The sequence below is a fragment of the Spermophilus citellus genome (genome assembly GCF_964194105.1).
Source record: "Spermophilus citellus genome assembly, chromosome: X".
Classification (NCBI taxonomy): domain Eukaryota; kingdom Metazoa; phylum Chordata; class Mammalia; order Rodentia; family Sciuridae; genus Spermophilus; species Spermophilus citellus.
The window spans coordinates 86213109-86229944 of NC_138190.1; the positions used below are offsets into that span (position 1 = coordinate 86213109).

Below are 16836 nucleotides of genomic sequence, written 5' to 3' on the forward strand. Positions count from 1 at the left end.
ACAAGTTCAAAACCAGCCTCAGTAATTTGGTGAGGATAAGAGCAACTTAGTGATAACTTGTATCAAAATAAAAATGAAAATAAATATAATGGGATATAAAAAAAAAAGGACTGGGGATGTAGATCAGTGGCTAAGTGTCCATGGATTCAATCAATGGTAGAAAAGAAAGTCACATATATGGAGGATCTTCTTCCAATTCTGTGAAGGATGTGCTGGGCATCCTGAATGGACTACTCCTTCCGCACCAACTATAGGTGCTAACAGAAGATTCCTCGGGGAGCAGCCTAAGAGGAGAGGGTGGGATAGGCATGTGGGGTAGATAAACGGAAGCTAGGGCAGAGATGCAGAGAGGCCCGATTCCTATTCAGCTGTGCAAAACCAAAAAACAAACAAAAAACAAAGCTGAACCTGGTATGGTGTATGAAAATCTAAAAATATTAGGAAAGAGAAGTAAAATATGTCAGCCCTCAAGTACCTCCCTATTTTGTTTTGTTCCATGCCTCAATCATTCCTTGTTTCCACAGCCCCCAATAGCCAGAAAGCATCCCTTGAGAAGCCCCCATTGTGTCAGGTCACATGGCTGCTTCTGCAGGCCTCCGGGGAGAGCACCTCACAGTCTCACAATCTCCAAATGCCAATCACTAGAAGTAGCATGTGTCTTTTCTCATGAGGATTTATTCACAAACTGTCTTGGAGCAAGCCTGATGGATCTGCTTAAGAACAGCCAGGGTCTACGGGATGGGAGCGGAGGTGCACAGGGCCTTTCGGTCCTGGCCCTGTTGGCTCATGCCTGCATCAGGAGAGAAGAAACCCAGGACACACAGCACACAACATGCAATATCACGCTTTATTGTAAAGATAAACAGCCATCTTTGGTGGGGAAAACACACATAACAACTAGCCATTTGGGAGGTTATGTTACCTGGCCTACAAGTTAACTCTGACTTCTGAGTCAGCCAGACCTGCAACCCCAGCGATGAGCGTGGACTTAAGTTGGTGACAGAAAACTACAATGTACATGAAGAGGAAGATGGCATCCAAGGGCTCCTTTCAGGACATCTGTTTGAAGGCCTCCCCTGGTATCTTTCCCTGGTTCTGGAGGGAAGGAGTCAGGATGTCAGAAGAGGCAGGTGCCCCAAGTTCCATTCCTAGGCCACATGGTCTCTACCTTCCCAATGGCCTAGAGACATCGTCTTTCACCCACTTGATCCCCAGGCCTCACCTGGAGCATAGTGAAGACCTGACCAGCTCTGATGTAGTTCCACTGGTTGTCCTCCAGGCACCTGCAGTGGGACAAGAACAGGTGGTCTCTATTACTACCACAGGACAGACACGCTGGCCACAAAATGCCACCTCTTAACCTACGCTGCTCTTTTTCTGGGATGCACGTGCCAGAATGAGGACCACTGTAATGAGGAAGAAAGATGTTGTAAAAACGAAAATGTCTGTCATGAACATTCATGCTCACCCAAATTCAAAGCAGAAAAATAGGGGTGTTCAAAAGCATAAAGGAGCTCGATCATACTGATAAAGAAAAGATGCTCAAGAAAATAACAAATTGAAATTCAAAGAGGAAGACTGGCCAATTGTGTCTGAATTGAGATGTCAGATATACATTGCAGCACTTACTTTTTTAAGGTACACAATTCAGTGGTCATGTAGCACAGTCATAAGATTGTGCAGCCAGGCCACCTACCCGATTCCAAGAGCTTTATATCACTCCCCCATTTTCCCTGGCGACCACTATTCTGCTTTTTGTCTCTTTGGCTTTGCCTATCCTGGACATTTCATATAAGCGGAACCATACAATATGTGGCCTTTTGTGACTGTTTTCTTCACATAGCATGATGTTGTCAGGATTCATCCTTGACATAGCATGTATCAGCACTATGTTCTTAACGATTGAATGATATTCCACTAGATATATGTACCACATTTACCTATGCGTTCATCAGCAAGAAGGCATCTGAGCTGTTTCTACTTTCTGGCCAATACAAACAATTCTGCTACAAACATTCGAGTAAAATTTTTTTGAGTTCACGTTTTTATTGCTCATGGTATATATACTCAGGAGTGGGATTACCAGGCTATACAGTAACTCCGTGTTTAACTATCTAAGGAACTGCCAAAATGTTTCCCCCAGAGACTGTTCCATTTTATATTCCCACCAGTATAATGGGAGATTTCCAATTTCCCCACATCTTCAGCCACACTTGTTCACTTTCATTTTATTAATTAAAGCCATCCTAGTGGATGTGAAGAGCCAACTCATTATGGCTTTGCTTGGCATTTCCCTACTGACTAATGATGATGAGAAATTCTTCAAGGGCTCTGTGGCCATGTGTGCATCTTCTTTGGAGAAATGCCTAGTCAAGCCCTCTCCCCATTTTCCCTGGGATGTTTGTCTTTTTATGGTGGAGTTTTAAGAAACGTTCATGTGTTCTTGCCAGATGTGTGATCTGCAAAACTGTCTCTCATTCTGTCAGCTGTCTTTGCACTTTCTTGATAGAATCCAATGATTACAAAAGCTTTTAAATTCTATGAACTCTAGGAAGTCCAATTTACCTATTCTTCTTTGGTTCCTTGAGTTTCTGCCGTGTACCTAAGAAATAGATGCCTAATTCAAGGTCATGATGATTTATACCCATGTTTTCTTCTTTGGGTTGTATAGCTGTGGCTCTTTAAGTCCTTCATCACTTTCAGTCACTGTTTGCTTACAGTGTGACTTGGGTGTGTGGGTCAAAATTCATGACTTTGCAAGTGGATATTCAGTCATCCTGGTGCACCTTGTTCAAGCCTTTTTGATTTTATAACCCCATGGCACTTTTTTCCAACAGCCCAGATGATAGACAATTGGACCATAAATGTAAAGGTGCATTAGGTAGACTCTCAGTTCATTTCCATAGAGTCATGTTTGTGTGTATGCTGGTACCACAAGGTCTTGATTGCTACAGCTTTGTAGCAGGTTTTGAAGTTGGTAAGTGTGAGTCTCCTAACATTGTTCTTTTCCTTTGAAACTATTCTGGCTATCCTGCATCTGCTGCATTTCCATATAAACATTAGGATCACCTTGTCAACTCCTGCAAAGGAGCCATCGGGGATTTTGGTAGGGGTTGTGTTGAATCTGAAGATTCCTCTGGACAGCACTGGCACCTTACTGACATTACGTCTTCCACCCTGGGAACATGAGGTGTCTATCCCCTTACTTACATCTTCTTTACTTTTTTCTTCAGCCATGCTTTGCCAAAGATTTCAGCACATGTGATTTTACTTTCTTTGATTACATTTGCTCCTAAGTGTTTTAATCCTTTTAAAAATATTTTTTTAGTTAGTTGTAGATGATCACAATATCCTTCCTTCCTTCCTTCCTTCCTTCCTTCCTTCCTTCCTTCCTTCCTTCCTTCCTTCCTCCCTCCCTCCCTCCCTCCCTCCCTCTCCCCCACCCCCCCCCCTCTCTTTCTTTCTTTCGCCAAGGGTCGAACCCAGTGCCTCACCCGTGCTAGGCAAGCACTCTACCACTGAGCTACAGCCCCAGCCTTGTTTTACCCTTTTTGATGCTATTGTAAATGGGCTTGTTTTCTTAATTTCATTTTGGATTGTTTACTGCAAGTACATAGAAATACCCATGAAATTTGTGCATTGATGTTGAATACTTGCTGAACTTGTATATTTGTTCTAGTGGCTTGTCATGATGGGTTCTTTTGGACTCTTCATATGGAAGATGATGACATTTGAGCATTATACTATTTTTGATATACTTTACATACATCAGTAAAAAAGTGTGCTACCTTTTTCATGGGCCCACTTTTACTGTGCAACAAATACCCACAGGTTTTTCCCCCAAATATCCTGGGAGTTTCCATTATTCACTCCCCTGCCCCACTCACATTTATACCCAACACTCACTTCTGAGACCACTCAAGTTTCATCCCAGACTGGATGGAGAAAGCCTGCACAGTTTTTTGCTGCTCTTGGGAGAGGGTGGACATGAAGCTGGAGCAGTGTGTGGGCATGGGGATGGAGAAGGCACTTTGGATCTCACCAGGGCTGGCATCCCTCACAAGCAGCTGGTCGTTTACGATGCACAGGCTGGAGAGAGAAAAAAATAACAAACACTCCCTGAAACAACTGGCCCGACAGATAACCCCACACTGCCTACCTCCTTAACCACTGCCACGCAGCATCTGGATTCCTCCAATATCCCTACTATAGCTGCCTCCCAGATTCCTAGGCTCCTACCCATAGAGCCCACCTTTGGAGAGATTTTGTACCAGCTTCACTGGATTTGTAGATTTTTTTTGCGGGGCGGGGGGTGGGTGGTACTGGGAATTGAACTCAGGGGTACTCAACCACTGAGCCACATCCCCAGCCCTATTTTGTATTGTTTTTGTTAGACACGGGGTCTCACTGAGTTACTTAGCACCTCGCTTTTGCTGAGGCTGGCTTTGAACTTGTGATCTTCTTGCCTCAGCCTCCCAAGCTGCTGGGATTACAGGCATGTGCTGCCACGCCCAGTGGACTTGTAGATTTAACCCCAATGCATTTTCTCCTACACAGCAGCCCCAGAGCCTGGGTACTCTTGTCCCCGTTTTCAGAGGAGGACAGTGAGTCTCACCGAAAGGTCAAGTAATTTGACCAAGGACATAGTGAGTGTTGGGATCAGGAAGAGAACTGTCATTCCCAGTTAAAAGCCCTTAGTCTTAACCACTAGGCTAGACTGCTCATTGGATCTACCTGTTGGTCTTCCACTATGTGGAGAATATCCTGACGACTCTGCCACCACATTCCTATACCACTGGTCCCAGGCTGAGAATGGTGCTCTCACCCGCCCCATAGCACTCACCTGGAATTGCTGCCAGGAGTAGCAACGAAGGTCCGGGTAAAGGCATGAACACATCCCTGAGACTTTCCTTCCACTTCAAGGACAACAAACAACATTCCCTTGGAGTTGCACATGCTTTACACATGCTCAAACAGCATCCCCCAGTCGGGCTCTTCCACTGGAGGAGGCCAGACCCAGACAATTGTTCACTTGGAGTCAGGAGGGCACAGCAGGAATGGGGAAGACAACTGGAACAATCCACTCCCAGCGATAGGGCCCCTACCACATGTTGGGCCCTGTGAAAACCACTTCAAAAGTTCACTTGATCTTCATCTCACACCTGCCCAAGAGATGGGTTCTACTAGCCCCATTTAAAAAATGGCGAAAAAGAGAGGTCAAGTAGTTGGTCCAAGGCCACAGAGTAAGGACCTGGGAGGAGAGCCATGGAACCCCACAGCCTATGTCCCTAACACACACCGGAGCTGTGGGGCAGACAGGCACGGACCACGTTCAGACCAGGATGCTTTGTGGGCAGAGTGGGAGCACCGAGGGAAGAGCCCCCAGGGAAGAACAGGAAGGAAAGGCCCAGAATCAGGGAAGCTGGGGGAGTTCTGAGAGGGTGCCCACCCAGGGGAGGGAGCAGCAGGCGATCCGAGGGGGTTGTATAGACACTCACCTTCCTTGAACAAACCATTCACGGAGAAGCAGAGCATTGTTTCCTGAAAGGGGGCAATGCAGGAACTCAGGATCTGCTTAACCTCCTACCCACCTCCAGCTTTCTGGTCCCAGCCCAGGGAGGAAGCAGGTGCTCACCGTCTGGAACCACATGTCCACCACAAAGGAGCTGAGGTCATGCCGAGTCTTGGGCAGCACGCAGAGGGTATCCAAGATGTCACGTTTTGTGTGCTTCAGTTGCTTCCACTGGTCTGTAGAGGACAGGAGAAGCAAAGATGAGGGGGCTGCCACACCCTTGCCCTTGAACCCCGTGACTGACCCTTTGACACCCCCTTATGCTGTCGCTGCGCAGTCTTCCCCATCACACACTTACAGGAATTCCTGAGCTTCCTCATATTCTTGCTATCCTTGACGAATCTGCACAAGCTGTTCCTAGGAGAAAAAGAGGAGCAAATAATCGTGGTCCAGCCAGTGCCGGTGTGGCAAGGAGCTGGCATGTGTCTGCGGGGATGTGGGGGGAGTCACAGTGCCCCAGACCAGGGTCAGAGCTGAGCACAGATACTCACTCGGCTGAGTCCTTAGGATGGAAGGGAATGGTCAGAGAGAAGCATGCCTTGTTGTGGTAAGCACTGAGGAGACCCTCTCGATCTCCGTGATCATAGATCAAGTAATACCTGTGAGGGAGCAAAGAGGACAGGCTAACTCTGTGGCTGAGGGCCCAGAGGAGACCAGAAAACTCCTATGTGCAGACCTGTGCTACGGTAGTCCACACTGTCCCAGGCCTCCCCTTCCTCAAGGTCTCAGGGGAACTTACTCTTGCAGGAATTGCAGAACTAGATTCTTTAGGGTCTCAGTTCCTTTAGAGTCTTCCTGGAATTAAAAGGTCATTTTAGTCTCTGTGGTGGCTAAAGCCTACCCTGCAATGCCCCCATCTCTTTTGGTGCTTCTTTCTCACCGTGCAGGGTTTTATTAACTTGGGGGCCTCAAGGTCGACGACAATTGGTGTGGGTAACTCCTGGCCATCCTTGAGAAGGGAAGAGGAAGTCAGCAGTGCAGCTCAGGGTGGTGGCACTGCAAGTGCAAGGAGTTGAACAGGCCCAAGGGGAAACAAGGGCCAGAGGCCACGTATAAATAGGCCCTGGAAAATCCATGGGTGAGATCACACTTGGTGTCTGCATCATGAGCTCTTGGAAATCTCTACCAGTATATGCACCCTGTGAGTGGGTGTGTATGGGTGTGTGCACGTGTGTTCTCCCTAGGGAAAATGTCCATGCCAGGGAGAATCCATGCCCTTTAAGATGGATGAGGGTCTGGTGCGCACATAATCTAGGCAAGGCCCACAAGGCCTGGGGCCAGCGGGGAGGTCAGGTATGTGAGTAAGGAGACAAGACCGGAAGTGTGTACTTACCAGGCGTAACAAATTGGGGAAACAATCCTGGATAGCACTGTGCAAATGAAAAATCTAATGAAGTGAGGTGACAGTGGAGGGTTGTGCACACTCTCTCCCTCTTGCTCTCCTCCCTCTCCCTCCCCCTGGGTACCTCCCAGCTACACTGGCCTGACCCCCTCCTCCAGGGCCCACCCTGCCTCCCTTACCTTCTTCCAGGTCCCCCCATGGAAGGCGCTGAAGGGAGCAGGGAATGGGGTGGGAGACCAGGGCTCTGCTACTGTGCTGGGTGTCCAGCCTTCCGTGGGGCATGGCCTGGCCAGACCAAGACCAGGTCATACTCTCACCTCCCAGGATAGGATGCTGGGTGGGGTGGGGGTTTGGTGAGTGAGGCAGGCAGGGGAAGGCAGGGGTATGGCCACAGAAAGGGAGTGAAGGCGGGGGATGGAGAGATGGGGAAAGAGGAAGCAAAGCAAAGGGAAGGGGAAGATGCTGCCCCCTGGTACTGGAGGTCAAGGCAGAAGTGAGAAGAAACCAGCTGCCCTACTGCAGCCCATTCCTTCACCTGCCCCTGGAATGCAAACATGTACCTGCTGGGCTGGGGCCCACAGGATGCAGGTTCAGCCTCTGTCTCCTGTGTGGGCCCAGAGGGGGCCAGGTATGGGAAAAGGAGCCACCCCCAGGGGAGGTGTCATTCCCAGCACCAGTAGTGAAGAATCAGGCACCAGCTCAGCATGTGACAGAGGGTCTGTGGCCCCCTCTTATGAGCACCAGGTTCCCTCATGGTGGTCCCTGTGCACCTGTGCCTGTCTGAGTCAGTGTCTTGCCCTAGGAAGCATCTTGACTTGGGCTACCCAGGGCTGCTCTGAGGGACCAGGTTGGATGTGGGATGTGGAGTGGGGGAGAGAGCAGCAGTGCCCCTGAGTGGCCTGTGCTCCCGCCTCCTCCTCCTCCTCCTCCTGCCCCTCCTTTGCCCTCTGCCTTCCCCTCCTGTCTTGGGAAGGCCTCTGCTCGCTGTCAGTGGCCCACCTCTGGCTCCTTGACTCAGGGAACCTAAGTTTCTCCCCAAGGAGGAAACAGTTCCCACCAATGGCTTAGAGGAACAGATGTTGTGATGGTAGCCACCCTGGTCCTCAGCACGGGCATAAAATCTCCATGTCGGCCTGGGACAGGAAGGGGGACCTTTTTGGAACATGAGAAGAAGGGCCACTCATAGAGACAGGGGAGGAAAGCCCAGCCCCATCTTCAGAGGGCTTGCTGGAGGAGGCCAGTGCAGAGGGGCGGGAAACACACCCCAGTCCAGCTGAAAAAGGGGAGCAGGTCGCAAGAAGGAAAGCAGACCTGTGGGCACAGCTGAGGGACACAGATAGAGGAGAGGGCGTGGCCTGTGATCCTTCCAGAGGGCCAAGGTTGCATCCTCCTGCAGAGGTGGACTTCAGGGGGAGCTCCGGCTCCCAGGAGGCAAAGGTCCCCAGGAAGGGTGACAGGTGTTACCAGGCATTATCTACCTTACATAAGCAGACTGCTCTGGGAAGTCACTGCACAAGGGGTTCCCTTCTAGCCACAGCTCTTCCAGCTTCATCCCTTTCAGCTTGACCAACTCCTTGGAGGTCCTCAGCTGAGAAAGATGGGGAGGGAACCAGTTAAGGAGACCCAGGGAGAGAGGGACACCTGGGAACCTGCACCCAGACTCTGGGACCCTCACTCCAGTTGCCTTTGTCTGCCTCCTGCCAGCACCCTGCTGTGCACTACCAGCCACCCTCAATGCAATTTTCTTTTCATCTGGCTCTCTCTTCTCACCTCATTTTTGGAGAGGTTCAGGATCTTGACATGGGGGGCTTTCTCTACAATGTCAGACAGGCCATCCAGCCGGTACAGTTTGTTGTTTCGCAAGTTCAGGGACAGCAGCTTGGGGGAGGAAGCATAAGAGTGATGGGGACTTTCTAGCACCTGGTGGGCACATCTGCCCTAAATGCCATCCCTTCCACCCCTCTATCTAAATACTGGCCCTGGGCCTAAGGTCTCACCTCTGGGAAATTCCTTTCAATGATCTGCAGGGTAGCAAACATGCAGTTTCTTCGATTCAGGATCATGTCAATGTCACAGCCCACCAGGTCTTTGGGAAGCCAAGACAAGGGAATCAGAAGGGTAAGAGGGGTCCAGCTGGATCAGTGCCAGCACAAACCCTCCCCACATAAGAAGAAGAAGAAGAAGAAGAAGAAGAAGAAGAAGAAGAAGAAGAAGAAGAAGAAGAAAATGAAGAAGAAGAGCTCAAACTATCCCAATTTGCCGAAGACATGATTCTATATTTAGAAGACCCCCAAAACTCTACTAGTAGGCTCCTGGAACTCATAAACAAATTCAGCAAAGTAGCAGTGTTTAAAATCAACACCAATAAATCAATCATATTCTATACACCAAGGATATTGGCTGAAAGAGAAATCACGCATACTATCCCCGTTACAATAGCCTCAAAAACTAAATAAATAAAATGTGTGGGAATCAACCTAATAAAAGAGGTGAAGGATACCTATAACAAAAACTACAGAATGCTAATGAAAGAAATTGAATTAGACCTCAGAAAATGGGAAGATCTCCCACGTTCCTGGATAGGCAGAATCAAAATTATAAAAACGGCCAAAAGCATTATACAGTTTTAATGCAATTCCTATAAAGATCTCAATGACGTTCTTCACAGAAATAGAAAAACAATCATGAAATTCATTTGGAAAAACACGAGGCCCAGAATAGCCAAAGCAATCCTTAGCATGAAAAGTGACACAGGAGGCATCACAGTAGCAGACATTAAATAATACCAAGGAGTTATAGTAATAAAAACAGTATGGTATTGTCACCAAAACAGACATGAAGACCAATGGAACCAATGGACCAACAGAAGACACAGAGACACACCCACATAATACAGTTATCTCATCCCAGACAAAGGCACCATTAACTTACATTGGAGAAAGGATAGCCTCTTTAAGGAGTGGTGCTGAGAAAATGAGAAATCCATATGTAATAGAACGAAATTGAACCCCTCTCTCTCACCCTGCAAAAGACTCAACTCTAAGTGGATCAAGGACATAGGCATTAGACCAGAGACCCTGCACTTACAAATAGAAAAAGTAAGCCCAAGTCTCCAACATTTCAACATGTCAGTCCTCAAGAAGACTCCAAAAGCGCAAGGAGTAAAATCAAGAATCAACAAATGGGATGGTATCAAGTGGAAAAGCTTTTTCACAGCACAGGAAACAATCAAGAACGTGTACAGAGATCCTACAGATGGGGAGAAAATCTTCACCACCAGTACCTCAGGTAAGGCATTAATTTCCACAGTACACAAACAACTCAGAAAACTTACTGAAGTGGCACCCCCTTTCTCCACAGAAAAGCCCTCTTCACCATGGCTGATTTTAGGACTGTCAGCAAAAGAGTCTCTGAGAAAGAGTCCAATGTAGATAAACTTCCTATTTTCGTGTCGCCCTGTTTACTTGGCCACTGGCCGAGAAGATACCAGCACTCCAGGTGCTGGGCACCCCATTACTAGTTTTCACAAATGTATCCAGTATAGTACTTTGAAGAAATGTGCAAACAAGGCCTCTGGCCTTGAGCTGGGCTTCACAGAGATGTCTACATTTTTAAGATAAGCTACAATTGGGCTCCATGGTAACAGCTGGCAGGGGGAGGAAAGAAAGGGGAGAAGAAGCTCTCCCCTTCTCAAGTGTTGTCCTTGAAGAGTTAACTTGCCCAGAACCGTGAAAGGAAAAGCTGCTATTATGTGAACTTCTGCAGACTGTGAACTTCTGAGCCCCTCCCCTTACACACTGGGTATAAAACTCTGAAACTCCCTGAACTCAGGGTTCAGGGGATTAATTGATTTCAGCAAAAGCTGTGCCCTCTGAACCTGGCTGCAGCCAAATAAAACTGTTTCCTGCTATCTTCGGTGCCTTGCCTCGTTTGTCCCTACAACATTACCACTCGAAAAATATATAAACCAATGCATAAATGGGCAAAGGAACTGAACAAACACTTTACAGAAGAAGAAATATGAATGCTCAAAAGGTATATGAAAACGCATCCGACATCTATAGCAATTAGAGAAATGCCAATCAAAACTACACCGAGATTCTATCTCCCTCCAGTCAGAACGGCAATTATCAAGAATGCAAGTACCTATAAATGTTAGTGAGGATGTGGGGAGAAACGTACTCTCCTACATTGCTGGTGGGACTGCAGATTCGTGCAACCACTATGGAAAGCAGTACGGAGAGTCCTTAGAAACCTTGGAATGGAACCACCATGTGACTCGGTTATCGCACTCCTTGGTTTATACCTAAAGGTCTTAAAATTGTTAATAGCATACTACAGCGACAAAGTCACATCCATGTTTATAGCAGCTCAACTCACAACAGCCAAGCTATGGAAGGAACCTAGGTGTCCTTCAATGGATGAATGGGTAAAGAAAACATGGTATATATACACAATGGAATATTACTCAGTCATACAGAATAAAATTATGGCATTTGCCTGTGAATGGATGGAACTGGAGAATATGATGCTAAGTGAAGTAAGCCAATCCCCCTCCAAAAACAAAGGCCGAATGTCATCTTTGATTTCTGGATGCTAACTGCAAACAAGGGAGGTTGGAAGGGGAATAATAGAAATCCCCTGGATTAGACCAAGGGAAACAAAGGGAAGGGAGTGGGGAGCGGAAAAGGAAAGACAGTAGAATTAATAGGACATCACTTCCCTAGCCTTGTATTCGTATACATAACCAAGATAACTCCACATCCTGTATGACCACAAGAGTGGCATCCTAAGTAGAATAAGTTATACTCTATGTACGTATAATCTGCTAAAATGCGTTCTACTCTCATATATATAATTTAAAAGAGCAAATAAGAAAAAAACCCTCCCCAAGCTGAATCCCTACCTCCTCGTCCCAGGAAAACCCCTCTGCCCTCACCTGCCCTAGAATTACTGTGGTCGGTAATACCTGGATCAAATCGGAGCTTCTGGAGGTCGAGAGCTTGCTGGGAGACATCATATCGTTTTCTCATGGTCAACTGCAAAGGCAGAGATGGAGAAAGTGGCTCTGAGGCTGTGTGGGGGCATGGTGACAAGAGTCATCGAGTCAGGAGGTGAGAGCAGGTAGGATCCGGGGAGTGGGCACACAGCATGCCTTAAATCTGCACTACCTTTAGCTGCTCCACTTGTTCTGCTGAGAACTTATTCTGCACAGAGTAGGGTACAGCAGAAGGGCTGACTAAGACCAATATCTGTGGGAAGGAGAGGTAGGATCAACAACAGGCCCACTAATCCCAAAGATGACAACCAGCCCCTAGTCCATCCTCCCTCCCCCAAGACATGGTACAGGGACAGCCCCTAGCACACACCTTTACATCATTGTCATCGCAAATCTTGTAGCTGACATCCTTCAATGCAGAGGCCGTGCCTGCATCCTGGACAAAGAACCGGGCCCGATTTCTGATGTAGTGGAACTACACAGGTAGTGAGGGCAGAAGCAATGGTATCAGATGACAATGGCCCCTGCTGAGCCAGGCCTCTCCCCCTCCCCTGTGCCCACTCAGCTGGCTTCACCATCCTCTCTTACATCGACCGGGGTGAAGGGGACACTGCAATGGCCCTGGATTGAATTCATTAGCCATGCCTTGTCATACTTTCTCCCATATGGAATCTAAGGATAAAAAGAAAGAGTCAGAGTGGAGGAGACAGCAAGGAATTAGGATGGAGGACAGACCCAGCCAAGTGCTATTTTCTTGCCTAGCATTAAAAGACTTCTAAAGCATGAGTCCATGTTTCTGCACTCAATACTGATTTCCAGAATCCACTTTCTTTCCATTCAGAAGCTCTCCTGCAAGTGGAGGTGTGTGTTTAACGGATGCTGTTTAATGTCATTTTCCTTCTTTCAGGTTCCAGAAGAGCCTACTTAATGCAGACCTTTCCAAGAAACTCACTGTCACTTTGAACCATCTCCTCTTCACTCCATCTCGTATCTCCTTCCCCATTTCTCTCCCTCGAGTCTTTTTCTCTCTCCACAGAGTCACATGGGTAGGCTCTTCATCATGCCATTTCCCTCTCCTGTGGTCACGGTGGGCTGAATAAGGTGTGCTGGTAACGGGGGAGAAGGAGGTTTCCATCAATGCTTAGGAAGGCCTCTACACCCCCGCCCCTCCTCCCTGATGCCAGGGTGAGAATGAGGACTGCTCTACCAGTATATGCCTCATCCACTGTTCTTCAGTTTCCCACTGAGAGAAGAAAAGGAAGGCCACACAGAGTGGTCCAGGGGCTGCTGCCCACAACCCAGGCTGCCTGGTCACTTACTACCTGAGCTGGGATTCATCATGGACATCCCTCATCCCCATGTTCCCATTATCCTCCTGGAGGCATGAAGGTGGAAGCTCATACCCAGTATGCTCATAATGAAGCTTCCTCCTGCCAGAGTTGCTCCAGGACAAACTTCCACATCTCTTCCTTCCTTGAAGGGCACTGCATTTGTTCCTGTATTCTGAAACTGGGAACAAAAACACAGGTATAAAGACACATCAATGGTCCACTTACGACGTACCGCCATCTTGGGCTAACACAAGGAAGGACAAGCAAAGTGTCAGTCTGCCCCAAGAAGCAATCAGACACACCCCCCAAAGCAAACTCCTCTGTCTGTCCAGATAGGAGCGTTTTATCTCACAGGTGGTGCAATTAGAGGAGACATTGTGGAAAAGGAAGCAATTCTGTTGGGCCTTTTACTACATGGAGCAGGACTGAAAAGGATCAGGGGTGCATCTGCCCTTGGGTTAGGCTTCAAACACACCAGGCAGCTGTCCTACCCCTGCCTTCTCTGAGGCTTCTCCGATTGCCACCAATGGCTGGGAGGCAACTTCTGTCACATGCCCAGATCCAATCAGCCCCCAGAACTAACTGTGAACAATCAGCTAGCTGAGTGAGCTTCCTTTGCTGGTGTAGTAAAAGCTTTAGTGAGAGTTGGGAGGAATCCACCCTCGCCCTCAACAATACTCAGCTTGAAATATTCAGAGCAAGCTTTCCTTCTGCACAGCCTGCAATGCTTTCAGCCCAGGACAGGACTCTTCCTAAACTCTTCGCTTCTGTAACAAGGGTCTGAATGACAAACTGGAATGAGCGGCTTCAAATACAATTCCCAAATGTGTGGGGACTTTCCTGTTCTCCCTCTGTTATTGATTCCCAGTTTCATTCCAAATGGGCAGGGAATGTCCTCTGTATGACTTCAGTTGATGTAGATTTGTTGAGGTGTGTTCGGTGGCAGAGAAGATGCTCTATCTGTGCAGATGGTTCAGGCACTTGAAAAAGATCCCAATTCGCCAATTAAAATTGTAATCATGGTAGAAAGGAGATCAGTAGAGCAGAGCGAGCAGATCGGAGGGAGGGAGGAGGAAGGGAAAAGGAAGGTACTGGGGAATGAGACAGATCAAATTATGTGCATGTCCAAATATGGCATTCTGAATCCTGGCATCGGGTGATATTTGCACCAATGCACCAATGAAGATATTTCAAAAGGGTACTCTCCTGATGTTGATTACTTAGATCCTATTACTGTATCATATCACGCAGGTCTTGTATATCATACCCGCTTTGCTGCCCAGGAATGCCAGAGTATGGAGCGCTGAAGGCCCCAACTCTCGCTGTAGATGTAGCTATTTCTCCATTCAGGTCCATCAGTGTGTTTTTTTTTTTAAATTAATATATATATATATATATATATATATATATATATATATGTTCAGTTTTAATTTTATTTTTTTTATCAGTGTTGTTTTTATTGTTGTTGCTTTTGCTGTTTCAGGTACTCTGAGGCTCTGTGTCTCGGTACCTACATACCTAGCATCATTACATCTTCCCGGTAGATTGGCCCTTTTATCACTACGTAATACCCCTCTCTGTCTCTACTTAATTGTCTTTAATCTGATTTTGAGTGTGTTGGACAATGCAGGCTGAGCCTCAAGGTGTGTGTGTGTGTGTGTGTGTGTGTGTGTGTGTGTGTGTGTGTGTACACTCATATCATTTAGATTGTATCTGACCCTGGATTTTCTCCTAGGAGTTGCTGTTGCTTTTCAACCCCCACATTCCCCACCCAGATAATGAATTCATCAGGTGGCAAGACTTGAAACGTTCTTTTCTTCTTTGTTTGGGGGCAGGGATGGCATCTACAGAAATAAGATACTCTCAATTCCCTCTCCCACAGGTAGACTCACTGGGCTTATTTTACTGATGCCAGAGTTGACTGAAAACATGTACCAGCAGAAGGCAATATTAGTGCTTTGGTGGAGATGGGGATTAAGGTAGCCAGAATGTCAGAAAACAACTTCCTCTTAGGCTCTAACCATGAAGATTCCCTAGGTGTGTGAGTTATACATTTCATGATTTAATGATTCCCATTGCCTCGGGACACAGTTATGGATAGAAACTGGTCTGTTCCTGAGCACTCTGCAACATCCTGATGAGGACCAGGCTTCCGGTGAACACCTCCTAGGGGCAGGAGGGAGGGGCGATCATTGCTTTCACACAGTGAAATCCACTGAGTGACCTACTCTCAGCAAAGTCCTGTTCAGACTCTCCCTGATAGTCAGAGATATTGAAGACAAAACACACATATGTTCACATCCACTTACTGAACTCCCACATCTCAGCCCAGTCACTGGCTCATGGCCCTGCCATATGAGAGTATGAGAAATGAGGTAGAGCCTCTCTGGGACCTCCTCAAGCTCCACTTCATAATACCAGAGCCTCCAACAGAGAAAGAACTAGTGAGTCTCCTTTATAATATCATGTATATTCCTATGTTACTTCCTGTTTTATTTTGGAAGTCTGCCTGAATCATCTCCATGCTTCCTCCTCCCTTCCAATGCCTTCCCTTGCCCTCCCCAGCACCCCCAGGACCACAGGAACTTCATCCTGCTTTGGTAGGGAAAACTGGTGCAAGAAGGAAAATAGCACTTGCCCAGTGCCAACCAACATTTTCTCAGTGTTGGGCAGACTCATTGCGTTTCCTTGACCTCCTCACAGATATCTCATGAGAACTGTATTCACAGTCCCTTTTGGATCATGAATATTAAGCTCACAGACATAGGGAACATTTCCCAGGATTTCTGAGCCCAACAAGAGGCAGAACTCATATTGTGTCCTCAGGATCTATTGGTGTGCTTCCACAGCCTGACAGCTCCTCCAACAGCTGCACTGTTTCTCCCTTAATGGTGAACTTCCAAGTCTCAAGGAAAAAATTCTAGGAGCTGGCCAGGGATTAGGTGTTATGCTAGTTGCTCCTGTTGGGATGGGAACCAAGTTTCTTGGGCCAGGTGGAGACAGTGGTCTTGGACCAGATGGGAGGAATCTGCTTTGGCCTTGGGGTTTGCAAATTAGGAGTCACTTTTGGCTGGGAGTGTCTGGCATATGTAGGACCCAACTAATATTTATTTTACCCACGTGTGTCATGTAGATTTGGGATCATCAACAAACCACTTTTTAAGAACACAGGCCTCTCTACCACTTCTATCCACATCTACTGGTGTATACCAAAGTGGGCTTGACAACTATTTCATAACCTGTTTGGAAATAGGCCATGCATGGAATCTTTCTTTTGCAAAATTGACATGTTTCAGTAATGTACACATAGAAATTAGAACTAAAACTATGTAGCTCCCTGTAGACTATGCTAAAGCTGTAGATTTGACGTCAGAGATGGCGGCTTTGGCTAACAGTGCTGACAGAAAAAAAGAAAGGCTTACCTACTGAGTTCAGCACACAGCTTTCTGGACGCATGGTGTATGCAGGAAGAATGTCCTGGAGTTGTAGGCACGTCTGTGGTCGCTCATTTTTGTGACTGACTCGAAAGACTGCCCTTGTTACAGAGGAAGGAATGCACATGTGTCATGGTATGGGTGTGAGTGTGTGGGCA

General features: G+C 47.3%; 1 protein-coding gene across 1 annotated transcript in view; it reads right to left on the reverse strand.

The window, feature by feature from the left end:
* LOC308639481 (nuclear RNA export factor 2-like) overlaps nt 1–13482 on the reverse strand; it is a gene marked incomplete at both ends in the record, with an annotated part of 28367 nt that extends 14885 nt beyond the window's left edge. The window contains 19 exons of the mRNA XM_081277716.1: nt 1223–1283; nt 3907–4089; nt 4844–4916; nt 5499–5541; nt 5636–5748; nt 5871–5929; nt 6064–6171; nt 6312–6367; nt 6453–6521; nt 6906–6942; nt 8393–8502; nt 8685–8792; nt 8912–9000; nt 11884–11953; nt 12086–12166; nt 12284–12388; nt 12502–12585; nt 13369–13422; nt 13477–13482. Coding sequence (XP_081133842.1) covers nt 1223–1283; nt 3907–4089; nt 4844–4916; nt 5499–5541; nt 5636–5748; nt 5871–5929; nt 6064–6171; nt 6312–6367; nt 6453–6521; nt 6906–6942; nt 8393–8502; nt 8685–8792; nt 8912–9000; nt 11884–11953; nt 12086–12166; nt 12284–12388; nt 12502–12585; nt 13369–13422; nt 13477–13482 — 1509 coding nt within the window. The remainder of the gene's footprint in view (nt 1–1222; nt 1284–3906; nt 4090–4843; nt 4917–5498; nt 5542–5635; nt 5749–5870; nt 5930–6063; nt 6172–6311; nt 6368–6452; nt 6522–6905; nt 6943–8392; nt 8503–8684; nt 8793–8911; nt 9001–11883; nt 11954–12085; nt 12167–12283; nt 12389–12501; nt 12586–13368; nt 13423–13476) is intronic.
* Between the last annotated feature and the right edge of the window lie 3354 nt (nt 13483–16836).